This window comes from Sphaeroforma arctica, assembly GCF_001186125.1.
Source record: "Sphaeroforma arctica JP610 unplaced genomic scaffold supercont1.874, whole genome shotgun sequence".
NCBI lineage: Eukaryota > Ichthyosporea > Ichthyophonida > Sphaeroforma > Sphaeroforma arctica.
In genome coordinates this window covers 13,817-27,179 of record NW_014039684.1, presented here as the reverse complement: position 1 = coordinate 27,179, position 13,363 = coordinate 13,817, and the positions used below count along the sequence as shown (strand labels likewise).

The 13,363-nt window shown below is 39.9% G+C and overlaps 3 protein-coding genes across 3 annotated transcripts; 2 read left to right on the top strand and 1 right to left on the bottom strand.

Annotated features, from left to right (window-relative positions):
• Positions 1-1,201: 1,201 nt before the first annotated feature.
• Positions 1,202-3,699, top strand: SARC_09032 (hypothetical protein; the record flags this gene model as incomplete). The annotated part of the gene is made up of 4 exons (XM_014296975.1): positions 1,202-1,328; positions 1,647-1,727; positions 2,016-2,260; positions 3,164-3,699. Coding segments are annotated over 4 exons (694 nt in total), but the record flags the coding sequence as incomplete, so codon positions are not given.
• Positions 3,700-5,646: 1,947 nt separating this feature from the next.
• SARC_09031 (hypothetical protein) lies at positions 5,647-6,565 on the top strand. The gene has a single exon (XM_014296974.1). It carries the CDS (start codon positions 5,903-5,905, stop codon positions 6,527-6,529), a length of 627 nt encoding a protein of 208 aa, XP_014152449.1. The 5' UTR covers positions 5,647-5,902; the 3' UTR covers positions 6,530-6,565.
• A 1,469-nt stretch (positions 6,566-8,034) lies between these two features.
• SARC_09030 (hypothetical protein) lies at positions 8,035-13,090 on the bottom strand. The gene is made up of 6 exons (XM_014296973.1): positions 12,828-13,090; positions 11,888-11,978; positions 10,639-10,843; positions 10,085-10,295; positions 9,505-9,637; positions 8,035-9,166 (listed from the first exon to the last, which is right to left on the bottom strand). Exons 1-6 carry the CDS (start codon positions 12,944-12,946, stop codon positions 8,840-8,842), a joined length of 1,086 nt encoding a protein of 361 aa, XP_014152448.1. The 5' UTR covers positions 12,947-13,090; the 3' UTR covers positions 8,035-8,839.
• Between the last annotated feature and the right edge of the window lie 273 nt (positions 13,091-13,363).

The window sequence follows — 13,363 nt, the reverse complement described above, 5'->3', positions numbered from 1 at the left end:
ATTGGGGGTTGTTCACCCATCGTTCATTCCCAGCCTCACTGAGGTGTGTTATATGTGAAGTGGTTGGTTTGGATGGGATTGGGGTTGTTCACCCATCGTTCATTCCCAGCCGCACTGAGGTGTGTTGTATGTGAAGTGGTTGGTTTGGGTAGGGTTGGGGTTGTCCACCCATCGTTCATTCTCAGCCGCACTAAGGTGTGTTGTATGTGACGTGGTTGGTTTGGGTGGAATTGGGGGTTGTCCACCAATCGTTTGGCTGTGCTACATTACCATATATATATATATATATATATATATATGTATGTACAACAGTGGGTCAATTCGACATCACAACATCAAACAAAGCTCGCACTCAATACATCTCACTTCACATAGATAGCATACAGAGTACAAAGCTGGTCTACTCGATAAACATGTAATTATGTCTTTCACACGTATACGTATACACAGACATGTAAATAGATGGTCTTCTTTGGTAGTACACACATACTGATGGTCACGTTAACCCACGCAGCGACATAAAGGAAGATGTTGTATGCTTCGCCAAAGTCCACTTCGGATACGACGCCAACTTAACAGCCACCTTTCAGGGCACCACGACAACTGCTAAGCTGCAGCACACTAAGCGAGTACAACACAATCCGTACTACCAGAACAACATAGACGTCGCTACGAAGATTCTTCCCAGGTGTGTGAGACATGTATAGATAAGTAGATATTACAACGCACAAGGTGCAGAATAACCTCACTTTAGATATACATATACGTGTGTGCCTGATTTATATATATATATATATATGTGTGTGTGTGTGTGTGCATTTCTATAAGAGCTACTTTTGAGATCAACGGGTCATATCTACCATGCACTATGCTCAGCTGTATGTGAAGATGTTTAGGTGTGTGCGTGGTAATGTTCCGTGAAGTATGTTATGGGACTATCACTGCGAAGTTGTACTATGATACAGTCCCTACTACTAGAACAGCATACAAATTACTAGGCTGAGTCATATATATATAGATATATATATATATATATATATTAACTATACAGATTAGCCAGCCCTAGCTATCAGGCGTAGCTCATGTGCGTATGTGCTGATGTAAGTCACTTAGCACCAGTCAAAGGAAGTAACTAGCGTTCGGGTACACGAATCATTTTACACTCAAGAAGCTCATACGAGTGCAATTCGTCCCGTACTAGATATCAGGAGCGTCTAGTGAATAGATACCGAATCCAGGACATTCCCATGCAAAGAAATAGGTGTCTGCTGGTAACCCGTCGCGCTGGTCGCAGAGACAACGAAGTCTACCGCCGTATCTTGAACGAAGTAAGCGTTGTAGTACAACTCTTTTGTTGTTTTATACACAAAATCGAGTAGGAGGAAGCTTGTGTATGTATAGATGTATGCATGTATCGTATGCACAGAGATAAGTTTTTAAGAATGGATCTATTGTTGCTTTGTATACAAATCTAGTAGACGGAAACCTATGTATGTATAGATATATACATGCATCGTATACGACACATGTGCTCGGATGTATAGTGTATCTGGTGTGCATTATATATACAAGTCTCTCTATACTTTTGACTGGCGTATGCACACCACCCCTCACATATCTGCCATCACTTCTACCTCACACGAAAGGTCGATGTTGTTCGATTGCTTGAGGACGCCGGTTTAGAAGTGGACATGGTTGACTTTCAGACTATCAGCGACTATGAACAGGTAAAGCATGTCTGAGTGTGTGCGTAACATGTCTGGACGTCTGTGCAAATAAACACAGAACATTTAGTCGATCAGTTATTAAAAGTTATTAATTTCTCAAGTACATACACACCAAAATTACATTAGAAGACCAATCCAGCATAGTAGCATCGCGAGAGTGTTTAGTATGGAATACACATCCACGGGACATGGATGGATGATGATCATCCCCGAATTAATACGGCCCGTGTTATGTTTTACTTTTAATTTGGTAGGTCCTGAACTAACACTTGTCATATCCCAATCCAGATCATACGCACGCGCATGGCTGGTGTGTTTGTGGCTATGCATGGTGCAGGAATGTCCAACACCATGTGGTTGCACCCACAGGCTGTCGTGATTGAGCTGCAGACATACGGGTTCCAGAAATGGGGCTACCGCAACTTTCTACGCGCGATGGGAATACACTATGAATATTGGGTGAACACCCACACGGCGAATGCGGTACATACGTACAAATCACTCGCCTCGGAAGGGAGCTACGACTTCTACAGGTGTGGGCGTATCGCGTAAAGCCTTGGGACCAGAAAATTGGGTCGTTCGGTTGATTCGTATGTGGATGCGTCACGGGGGTGCTACCAAACCCTCACGCGCGTAGTTCAGAATTGGATACCTTGATTTAGACTTCTATCCGATTTGATCCCATAGGCACCGTTGTATTTTGATGGTGGATGGGTCGGGCATTGGGACATGAGTCTAAATGTGGTAGATATATAAGTCAAGTAATGTTCGTATAAGTATAAGTGTACATACTCCAGAGATACATGCAAACGATGTTCCCGAATTCATAGCGTGCAGTACATGAACATATGCACTTTACTCGCTGAAGGAGGTACAACTGTTTGATGTATTAGAGGGCCTACACGCACCTACGTTAGTCATTTCTGAGTGTGATAGCATTGATTGAGATATTTCATATGCCAAACATTGAATAATGGGATATTATGTTTGAAAAGTGGCTTTGTACAATGAACATTATTGCGATTCAAGAATTTACCTGTTTCTAATCTGAGCGATCTCGTCTCACATATTTGCAACTACACAAGAGCTACAGAGCGTTTTCACTTAAATAGTTGCGTAGGTGATTTGTCTTTCTATTCGTATCGATAACGTTCGCTGTAAAAACTTATTTTCTCATTTTGCTTGACGTTTCAAATTTGGGCTGAATAAGGCTTTGTCCTTTTGCTTCACGGATTGCATGATTCGCCATCAATCCGTTAGAGGTTGCACATTTTTCATTTCTTTTAACGTAGATGTTTGACGTATAAAAGGTAATGAACCCCATGTCTTTATCTGCACGGGAGTAATCTCCAAGTTGAAATACCACAGTTCAAGTTTCTAATCTTTCACTCGCTACTATTGCTTTGGCTCGATCACTATCTGCCGAACCACACCAGGGGAAGGGACCAAATTGTCGATATCAAGGAACTACGGTATGTGCTCAATGTAGCACTGCACCCGCGCGAACCCTCAGACCAGCAGTTGTACCTATTGTACCTGCTGAAGTATGCTGCAGGGTTCGGTTGCGGCCTGCTTCTGTGCTACCTTATTTTGCAGGTTTGTACCCAATTATGGGTGTGGCAGGGGCCAAAAAGGAGACCTATCAAAACCGCGTTTCAGAAGGTCAGACCAGATTGAGTGAGAAATTTGAAAATATGCTAACGTGATTAGAATAGGTAATAACGAATTGCTAATTCATTTCCCAGATCAAGATGAACCATTGGAATAGATAGTTTTCATCTGGCCTCTCGAGTATCACACTTGGATGTAACCCTTGTCGATTTGCCCACATTACGATACGTCGACAATGTAGAATATAATATTCGCTACCGTCTCTGATGCATTGTGTTGGTTGTGTGTAACACCACAATACGTTTGGAAGGCCACCCATCTCTGTGTTATCTATGTATCATGCGCAAACAGACAAGATAACGGCTTGCTGCACTCGGCACTTCGGCAGCGTATTACTATTGTGGACCACCGGCCACTGGGCCACGGCAAAAACCACAGAGTTCTAAATTACACAAAGAAGGCTATGTAAAAAAGGTTGAATACGGCATGGTCCTCAGACCTCAGGAAATGTCGCTGGAACTGAAGAATGTTGCAGCCTTCAGCTGATGACTCAGCTCTGATCTTTTGAATGCCAACTCTAGCCAACCAAATTAAACTCACAGTTGACCGTCGACGTGTCTTTTTCAGGTGATTCTGATCTTTTGAATGCCAACTCTAGCCAACCAAATTAAATTCACAGTTGACCGTCGACGTGTCTTTTTCAGGTGATCTAAAAAAAATGAGCCATTTTCGTGAAAGTCCAGTAAAAACAAAGCACACGCGTTGGAAAAACTGTAAACAACACTTCTGACTTCACAAGTTCACATGTTTTTTTAGAAGGCTATGCTTCAACATGTGGAAAATGCCAAATGTGGCATAGCATTGATCAAACAATCTAGCCTTTTTTTTTTAATGCTTGGGCTAGGTCGCTATGATAACTGATATGTAAATAAATAACTCCGTCAATATACACAAGAGAAGTACATTTGTTTCTTATAAAAAAATGAAAATAAACCTCGATTGTTTTTTTTTGATACACGTATCATGTATACTATTTAAAATAAAATAATAAGTTCAAACTATGGGTTTTTTCTTTAAGCTAAAAGTAAATATAGGGGGTTTTATTGTGTATTTACAAAGAGTGATCCAGGGGTGGAGTCGGGGACCAGCCGACCAGCCGACCAGGCCTCGTTAGTCGTTACTTTGTACATATTGTATTATTCCATTTTTAACGCTAACGTTATCTTTTCTGTACCTTGAATTTTTCAAGGTGACTAATATACCGGCCGGGGCCCGGCTGACAATCAGACACCGAGATCCGAGTCTTGTCGACCAGCAGACTGCAACATTACGTTTTGATTTTGTTAACGGTTATTTTATTTTTATTTGTATTTAAAAACGTCTTTTGTAGAAGCCTTCTGATTGGTTTAAATGTGTATCAGATAGAGACTGGCCAGTGGCCCCCCGCTGCTGGGCCTCGCTCTCCGTGACTCTTGTCTCTCTGTCTCTCTGTCTCTCTGTCTCTCTATCTCTAGGCCTAGAGTAGAGAGTAGCTAGACTGCTAGTCGGTCATATGAGTTATCCTCCGTGGAGTCGTGGACCGTGGGGCGTGCCGCCTAGCCCTAAATATTTATATATATATATATGTACGGTACTGTATATGTATTTATATTATAACAAACAAAACAAAAATAAACAAAAAAAGTTCAGCCCTGCCCCTTTGGGATTTGGGCCTTGGCCTTTGCCTTTACTCCCTTTAGCCTTTAGCCTTTATGGCTTACGTCCGGCTAACCGTTATGTGGAGGCCCCTGCAGGACTTCCAGGCCTGGGGCTGGGTGCCTGTGACTGGGGGTCATATGTACGGAAATAATTTTTTACTTTTTTTATAGTAAATATGACCAATGATCCATTCAGTCATTCACCATAAATACATACCTATTTAAAAAAAACTGTTTTTAAATTTGAACTTTTGAAGGCTATTTTTTTTTAAATAATAAAAAGCTGGCTAGGCCGCTATATTCTGTCATCACCACGTGGTGTTGTTTGTTTGTTTTTGTTTTTTTATAAAAACCCTAAAATTTAAGATGTTCATTGTTGTCAAGCATCTCTGCTCCAAAAAAAAAAGCTTCGTCATCGCTCCTTGCCCCGGCATTCCAGGGGTTTACATACACAATTCTAAAAATAACATAGATATGTACATATTTGTTTAAAAAAAATATCTAGTAGCAACTGTGTAAGTTTCGAGTTGCAAAGTGTTTATTTATTTTTTATTTGTATTTACAGTATATTTAACATATATTCAACATGTGATAATGAGAGTAAAAATAATGTAGAGAAGGCTAAAGTTGCAACGATGTATTAATTTGTATATAAAATGGGGAAATATTCGCATGACTTATCAAAAAACAACACCCCAAAGGCAACAATAGCAACTTCTAAGGTGCTCAGTACATTAATCATCGCTGTTGTCGTATGCACTGCTATTGTATCTGCAAGCTCGGTCACAAGGTCAGGAGTAAAAGAACTGAACAACTTGGAGTTTACAGGCATGGGGACCCAAAGATGAAATTAAGGAGGACGAATACATGGTAGATGTGGACATGTTTGGGACGAGCGAAAATAATATCAAGACCCTTGTCGATGCTGGCCATTATGTTGTATGCTATATCGATTTGGGAACGGCCGAGGATTGGAGACCAGACTATGATCAGTTGGTTAAGTACTGTCCCGAAGACTCAGCTTATTCTGATGAAAGATGGCTAGATATCACGCAATGGGAATTTGCGCCTATTATGGACGATAGACTGCAGGAAGCTAAGGACAAGGGATATATGGGTCTAGAATACGACAACATTGATTGCGAGAGTTATGGTGCCAATTGCGTGCCTGGTGAGAGCATCTCGTCTTTAAAACCATATGAGATTGCCTACTTGACTTATTTGGCCGACAAAGCGCACGATTTGGGAATGTCAGTTGGGATGAAGAATGCGGTTGACTTGATCACAACCATTGGCGACAAGTTTGATTGGGCAATCAATGAGAGCTGTGCAGCTTACAACGAATGTGGACTATATGAACCCTTCAAGCAAGCCAATAAAGCTGTATTTGGTGTCGAGTACGATGATGGAAGCAAAGACTGCAGCAGTGAACAGAAGGACGGGATTGTAATGAAGTACGAAGAAAATGAGGAATGGCACAACTGTTCAAACTAGGTCTATAAATTCAAACTATTCTATTAAACTATGGACTATGTTAGCATCGTTTGTTAAAGACAGATTTTCCTTTAGCATATTATTGAGAATATCAGACTTATTTGCAAATTAATGTCAAGCTTGCTTAGTTGTTTTCAAGTATTGTGAACGTTAACAAAGTCCGAACCAACTCGAATAAATATGTCATTTTATAAGCATACTTGTGCGTTACAGTTTTGGCCGATAATGTACTGAAAATAGATCTTTTTAGTATTCGTGTACTCAATACTGCATTCAATGGGATATTGACAGATGGAAGATTGTATAATTACGCCCGTAAAGAAGTCTTAAGTTTGTAATTGTGCGTAGCTATAAGCAGGTACCATTCCGAATTTGCCCCTTTTTGCCACCCTTGGTGAGTGAATAGTCGTACAGCCTCCTATCGATTTTCGAATCATTTACTATAAAGTATATACATTCGGAAGCGTTTGTTTATCAGAGATATACAGTAAATGTTCGTGAATGGAGTGAGATAAATTGGCCAGTCGATATGCAAAGAAAACGACCGTGACAGGCATACTATTGTATGTACGTTGGGACACAGCGCAGTCATAATTTTACCAATCGTCAGGTCAGATATAAATCTACAACTACACGTCAATCAGGGACCGTGAGCTCGTATTAATAGGTACGTGGTCATTTGTGAGTCTATAAGATGTAGTGAGTCGACGGAATAAAGGGCAGCACATGAAAAATCATATCTACAAACGCAGTTCGATGTAAATGCGTGCTTGTTGTTGCGCACTGGCACTTTGGCAGTATTAGAGTACCATTTTTAGACATTCTCGCTTGCCGTTCTGGTTTAAAATGTTTTTATCTTTTTCACAGAGGCTGGACCGCCGGAGGCGGCGACCGGCAGAGACCATTTTATTTTTTACAAAAATATGATATAAATAGGGCTATTAGGCCCTCTATAAATATTATATTTTTAAACACCAAAAAAAAATTTGTGTTTCAGTTTATTGTACAGTGCTGTATGCCTTCACTGTGGCATTGCTCATGTTTCTCTGTTAGTCGGATTTCGCACTGTTTGTGACAGTGTACTGATTTAACTGGCTGGGCGACGGAACATAAATGAGATTTCAGGTGGTGATGATTGTAAAGTGATTTATATCATCCGTTCAAAGGTTTCCGTAGTTGTGTTTAGTGTCAAGAATACCAATATTTTGCCGGATAACTCGATTTTAAACTTAGAACACTGAAACTGTAAAATTTTGGAACGACTGTTTACCCCACGTCAGTGACCTACATACAAAGCAAACGACATTGGCACCGTCAACCGTCTTATGTTAGCATAAATAATTATAAATAGACACTGGATATGTCTTGCTTCGGGCGAAATACGTGTACGGACGTCAATACCACCGTACTGGATTTAGCTCTGACTCTATACCTCACACACAAGTCGAAACGACATTGCTTGTACTATCTAGTGGAGTATCACAGGATTGCACCTTGGTCTGGAATTCTCTTGTTTGATGCATTTATTTTCATGAAATGCATTATTGTTTATATAGTTTACTATTATACATTGCGCTTAATAATAAAACGGCAACAATATTTTGATAGGCGTTGCTAAAACCTAAGGCGGCGAATTCTCAGCGTCGTACATGCAGTAAAAGCAATCAGAATCGCTAATAATTTGATGTGCGAGTCAACAGTAGCTTGACCATGGATGCCTGATCATACCTGGATACCTATGATGGAATTGGAATGTACACTGTAATAATCGGGGATACTGATCATGTCTATACCCCTGTTCCTCTAAACCCAAATTTCACACGCTAGTTGTCTGCACAACTTGTTATTCTGAAGCGCCGCCTTCCTTAGATGAAGACTCGGCCAGGAGTATTTCATCGATGTAGCTTCACCATTGAGCTACATGTACAGGAACATACGGCTTGATATGATTATATCTCGCGCAAGAACTTTCTCATAAACACTTTCCATACACGACCGATTGCTTGTGCAAACACCTCGAGGTGGACACTTGCCGTTTCTCGCACGTTGGTCATTTTGTGAGGGCTTTGCCTCATCATCGTGTATACATTGCGCACGTCGATATAGTAGTTGCAAGCTCAACCACAGACATGTGCTCTGCCGGTCTAGGGTGAGTCAGTTCTCGCCGCCCTAACTGACAAAAGAGGCTGATAAGTGATGTGTTGTGTGCTGGTAGCACCGCTAATGTAGGAGCAGAAGGAGCCTCTTGCATATGATTGGTACACATGGTCACTCACGATTAAGAATTGAGGTGTCACACCGAGAGCCCAACTACACACCACCATCCCCGACTATATGACCCCTCTGACCATTAATCCCCTGGCCTGTGACGATATCCACATCTACACAATCATTCATCGCGCTCGGCTGTGTGCTCGCACCAACACCATTTACCTCCGTATTCCGTTTCCTCCTATAGTAAAACACGCCCAACAGAACACCAGAGATCAGCGCAGCACCCCCAGCACTTGCTCCAATGATAAGCATCTCACTGGATTCACTTGTACCACTATCCGCGGCTGTGAACGCGGTACTTGGGGTATTATTGACTGTGGCCGAGTCTGAACTGGATGATTCGAAGGACTCGTCATTCAAAGTCTGAGAAAATGATAGGGTAAAGATTTAGATAATTCTCATGGATGTCCATTGGCAACTTGATATGATTCGAGAAAGAACTGGTGCTACCGTGTATCAGGCTAATGTTGCGGTGCGAAACATAATTCGATAATCCAATATACTAGGCTCGCTCTGGTATTTACTTTCACTTTAGTCGGGAAGGAGGGGCCGAAGAAGGACAAGCGTATATGAGTGTAAGACACGGCACATGACGTCCATGTCGACACACATGCCTCGGAAGGCTAACATTTAATAGATATACAAATAAACAGCCATATATAATATAATATAATATTATATATATATATATATATACTTACCGCCTGGATGAACGAAGTGTAGGCAGAGAGTCTCACATAGACGCCTGGGAACCTGGAATTTGCACACCCCGATCCGAAGCTCGTGATACCAATTTGTATTCCGTCAACTAAGATTGGACCGCCACTGTCTCCCCTGGTATACAAAATGAGAATCGTTGAATATCAGCAAAGAAACGACGCAATATTACAAAAGTTGGACTAGAAAATCTCATACATGAACTGTAAACTCCAAACGCGTTTGGAGGTGATCAGAATGCTGCAAGTGAATGAGTGCCGAAGCAAATATCAAGTTAATAATAATATATAATGAAAATAAACACAATATATATATATATATCAATATAAATATTAATTTCACATATATATATCAATATTGACATCAATAAGATATATATGGTGTTGATATACATATATATATATATAAATGTATGTATTTACATATATATACATATACATACGTATACACATACACACACATACATACATACATAAATGAAAACATACATTTATACATACATACATACATGCAGACATACATATATAATAAAAACCTGTGTACATAGTAAACTATTATTATTACCTGCATGAATCCATGCCTCCACCGTAGTATATACCGGCACAGAACATCCTCTCCTCTACCAGACCTGGGTACGACCGTTCACACAGTTTATCCGAGATGATTGGAACCTGTATCTCCTGCAATGTGCTAGAGCCACGACTACTGTCGGCGATGGTTGTACCCCAGCCGATAATTGATGTGGTCGTCCCATCAGCTTCTAATTCTGAATTGTCTGTGAGGACCAGGAATGAGGCAACATGAAAGGTGGATATTCGATTGAAGCGTGGCAACGTTACATTGAAACATGGATAGTCCACCGATAAGGACACACATGATTTGACTAGGATTGAATTGCCTTTGGACTATTTTTACTGTAATGAAGTATTACAGAACCCTAGCCAATAAGACAATCAGCTTAAACCAAAACGCAGCTCAGGAACGATGTTTTTTTTGCCCGTTGATAACTTCAAGATTAGCTCCCAATAATATGGCGGATACACGAATCTCGAGACACGTACAAGATCACAAGTACACTGCACACCATACACGTCCAGTGAGATATTATACACACACACCTATAGTGGCCATTTGAATCGGTGTCCGATTCGTAATAGGGCGGCTGAGCGTCAATACAGCGACATCGAAATCGTAGGTATCTTCGTCGAAGTCGGGATGCCAAACACCTTTGATGACAGTGGCAATTTCAAACTCATCACTGTTGTATATATTCGTGCCTCCTATATACGCTAGCACGCGTCCTTCCGTGAACGCAGTGTACACCTAGTAATACAATGCGAAATAGAAAGGAATTGAGTATAAGCGTGTTTTCGTATATAAATAACTTAAATAAATATTGGCAAACAGACCCTACATACAAATAAAGACAGCAGTATACATAATGATGACATACATACATATACCTATACAATATATATATATATATACATATATATATATATATACAAACGTACATACATAAATACATATACACACACACATATATATATATATATATATAAGTTGAATACATTTGACACACATATATATAAGTTTGAATACATTTGACATATGTATATGAATATGTATATATGTAAATAATGTATGTACATATATGATATATATATATGGATATACACACACATATATATATATATAAACTATAACGCACACACACACATATATATATATATATATATGTGTGTGTGTGTGTGTGTTTGTGTGTATAATTTATATATGTATATGTATATGTATATATGTAAATCTGTATGTACATGTATGATATTATATATATATATATGTGTGTGTGTGTATAAATGCTTATGTGTTTATATATATGTATGATATACTATATTTATACATATATATATATATATGCATATATGTATACATATATATATATATATGTATATATATATATGTATACATATACATATATATGTATATATGTATATATAAGTGTGTTATAATTTATATATGTAAAGTATAAGTATATGTATGATATATAAATATAAATATAAATATATATATTTATATATATATAAATTGCTTTCAAGTCTCAAAATCAATCATACAGCCATAAGCCAATGCGTTCAAGCACCGCAGGCTGTCCACACTCTATGTGAGGCACCTTCAAAGCAACTAGTTTGCAATTTTGCGATATGAGAGAACAATTTTACAGTTCTGATATGCTAACACGGCTAATAAATAGACTTTTCAAGATACAGAGTCCAATCACCATAAAAGGACTCGTTCAGATATATTGCGCGTACTTCTGCTAAAAGCATAAGCAGACGTACATACTGACATAGATTTGTGACAACATACGGATTGTTGCTCAGCCACGCAGTGTGCTGCAGTTAGAAGATGCGTCGAATCGATCAGAGTAGCACCGCAGATAACATTGCCGCCGTCAACTCTGTAGTGGAAGAGAATAATACTTAGGCGCGAGTCCAAAACATCATGGACAAAAGGTAGTATAGTCTTGTAGATAAATGTATCTCCGACGATATCTTCGGAATGAAATCATTTAGAAAGTAATTCACACACGACCGTATTAATAAGGCCACCCCCGGCATGTGCGATATGTAACACGATCATGATATTTGTATTGCACACACGTGTGGCAAACAGCCTGAGTAGCACGAAAACTTGCTCACTGACACGGTAAAATAAATTTTCTTTGCCGAGCTCTGTATACTCCGGTGGCCATATCCACATAACCATTTCCAAAAGCCTTACTATCATGAAAAAGTGTATATATCGGTCAATTTCTATAATCATGGTTGCTAGCATCGGTGTACAACAACAGTGCAGTTTGCGCTGTTACGAAGTCTATTATATCCTAGATAAAGCTCGCGTCAAGCACCATTTATATCGAACACATGTCATGTTGCAGTGCTTCTCGTTGGAATCGCAGTACGCTCGAATCGTGTCTGTTGATGTACATGTCCTTATACATCTAACACGTATACTTAAAGCACCCGAGGAACCCATATCATCGTTCACAATATTGTGCTCGGCAAAGATCTTCCGGAGTATACGGTTTCTAACGAGAAAAACACAGACGCGCGCAACGACTATGTAGCTAGGTTACGAGCATGGTTTATCAGGTACTAACATTCCGATTATGAGTCACAGTAATGCAGTGTTAAAATGATGGGTCGTACACAGCTGAGCATAGTATCATTTTTTAAGATGTAATTAAATGCCTGACTGTGGAAGCCAATGAATTCAGTTGCTTTCAAGCCGTCTGAGATGAAAGTACCTGAGTGCGGCCATCCATGATTGACCAGCCACATCCACACCCCCTATTATCTTTGAGCTGATTGTAGCTTCCGCGTTCACAGTGCAGGCCAGCGCCGCAAGTAGAAGTGCCACCACCATATTACAATAGACTATCAGACACTATGCAGCCCGTTTCTTCACTTGTTTTAACGTGGCGTAGTAGGATTGTAGTGTGTCTGTGCGCATCGTGGTATACAGCTTATATTTCACAGTGCTATCGTGTTTACAAGAAGCAATATTTACTTCAGTTGGTGCAGTCTGTCAATAATACGGGACTACAGCCTACACAGGTGTAGTTACGTCTCTACTGAGGGCGTAGGCACCAGGGGCACCAGGCAGCATTTGATCATCGAAATTTAGATGATTTTCAGGAAAAAAACAATAAAAATTTCAACCCGAAATCGACCGCAGTCGAGAGAAAAAAAACTATCACGCTAAAAAATAAAAGTTTAAAGCTGATAAAATAATGGTCCTCTTTTCAGACCCCAGAGTGGCCACTGGTCCTCTGAGGCACCG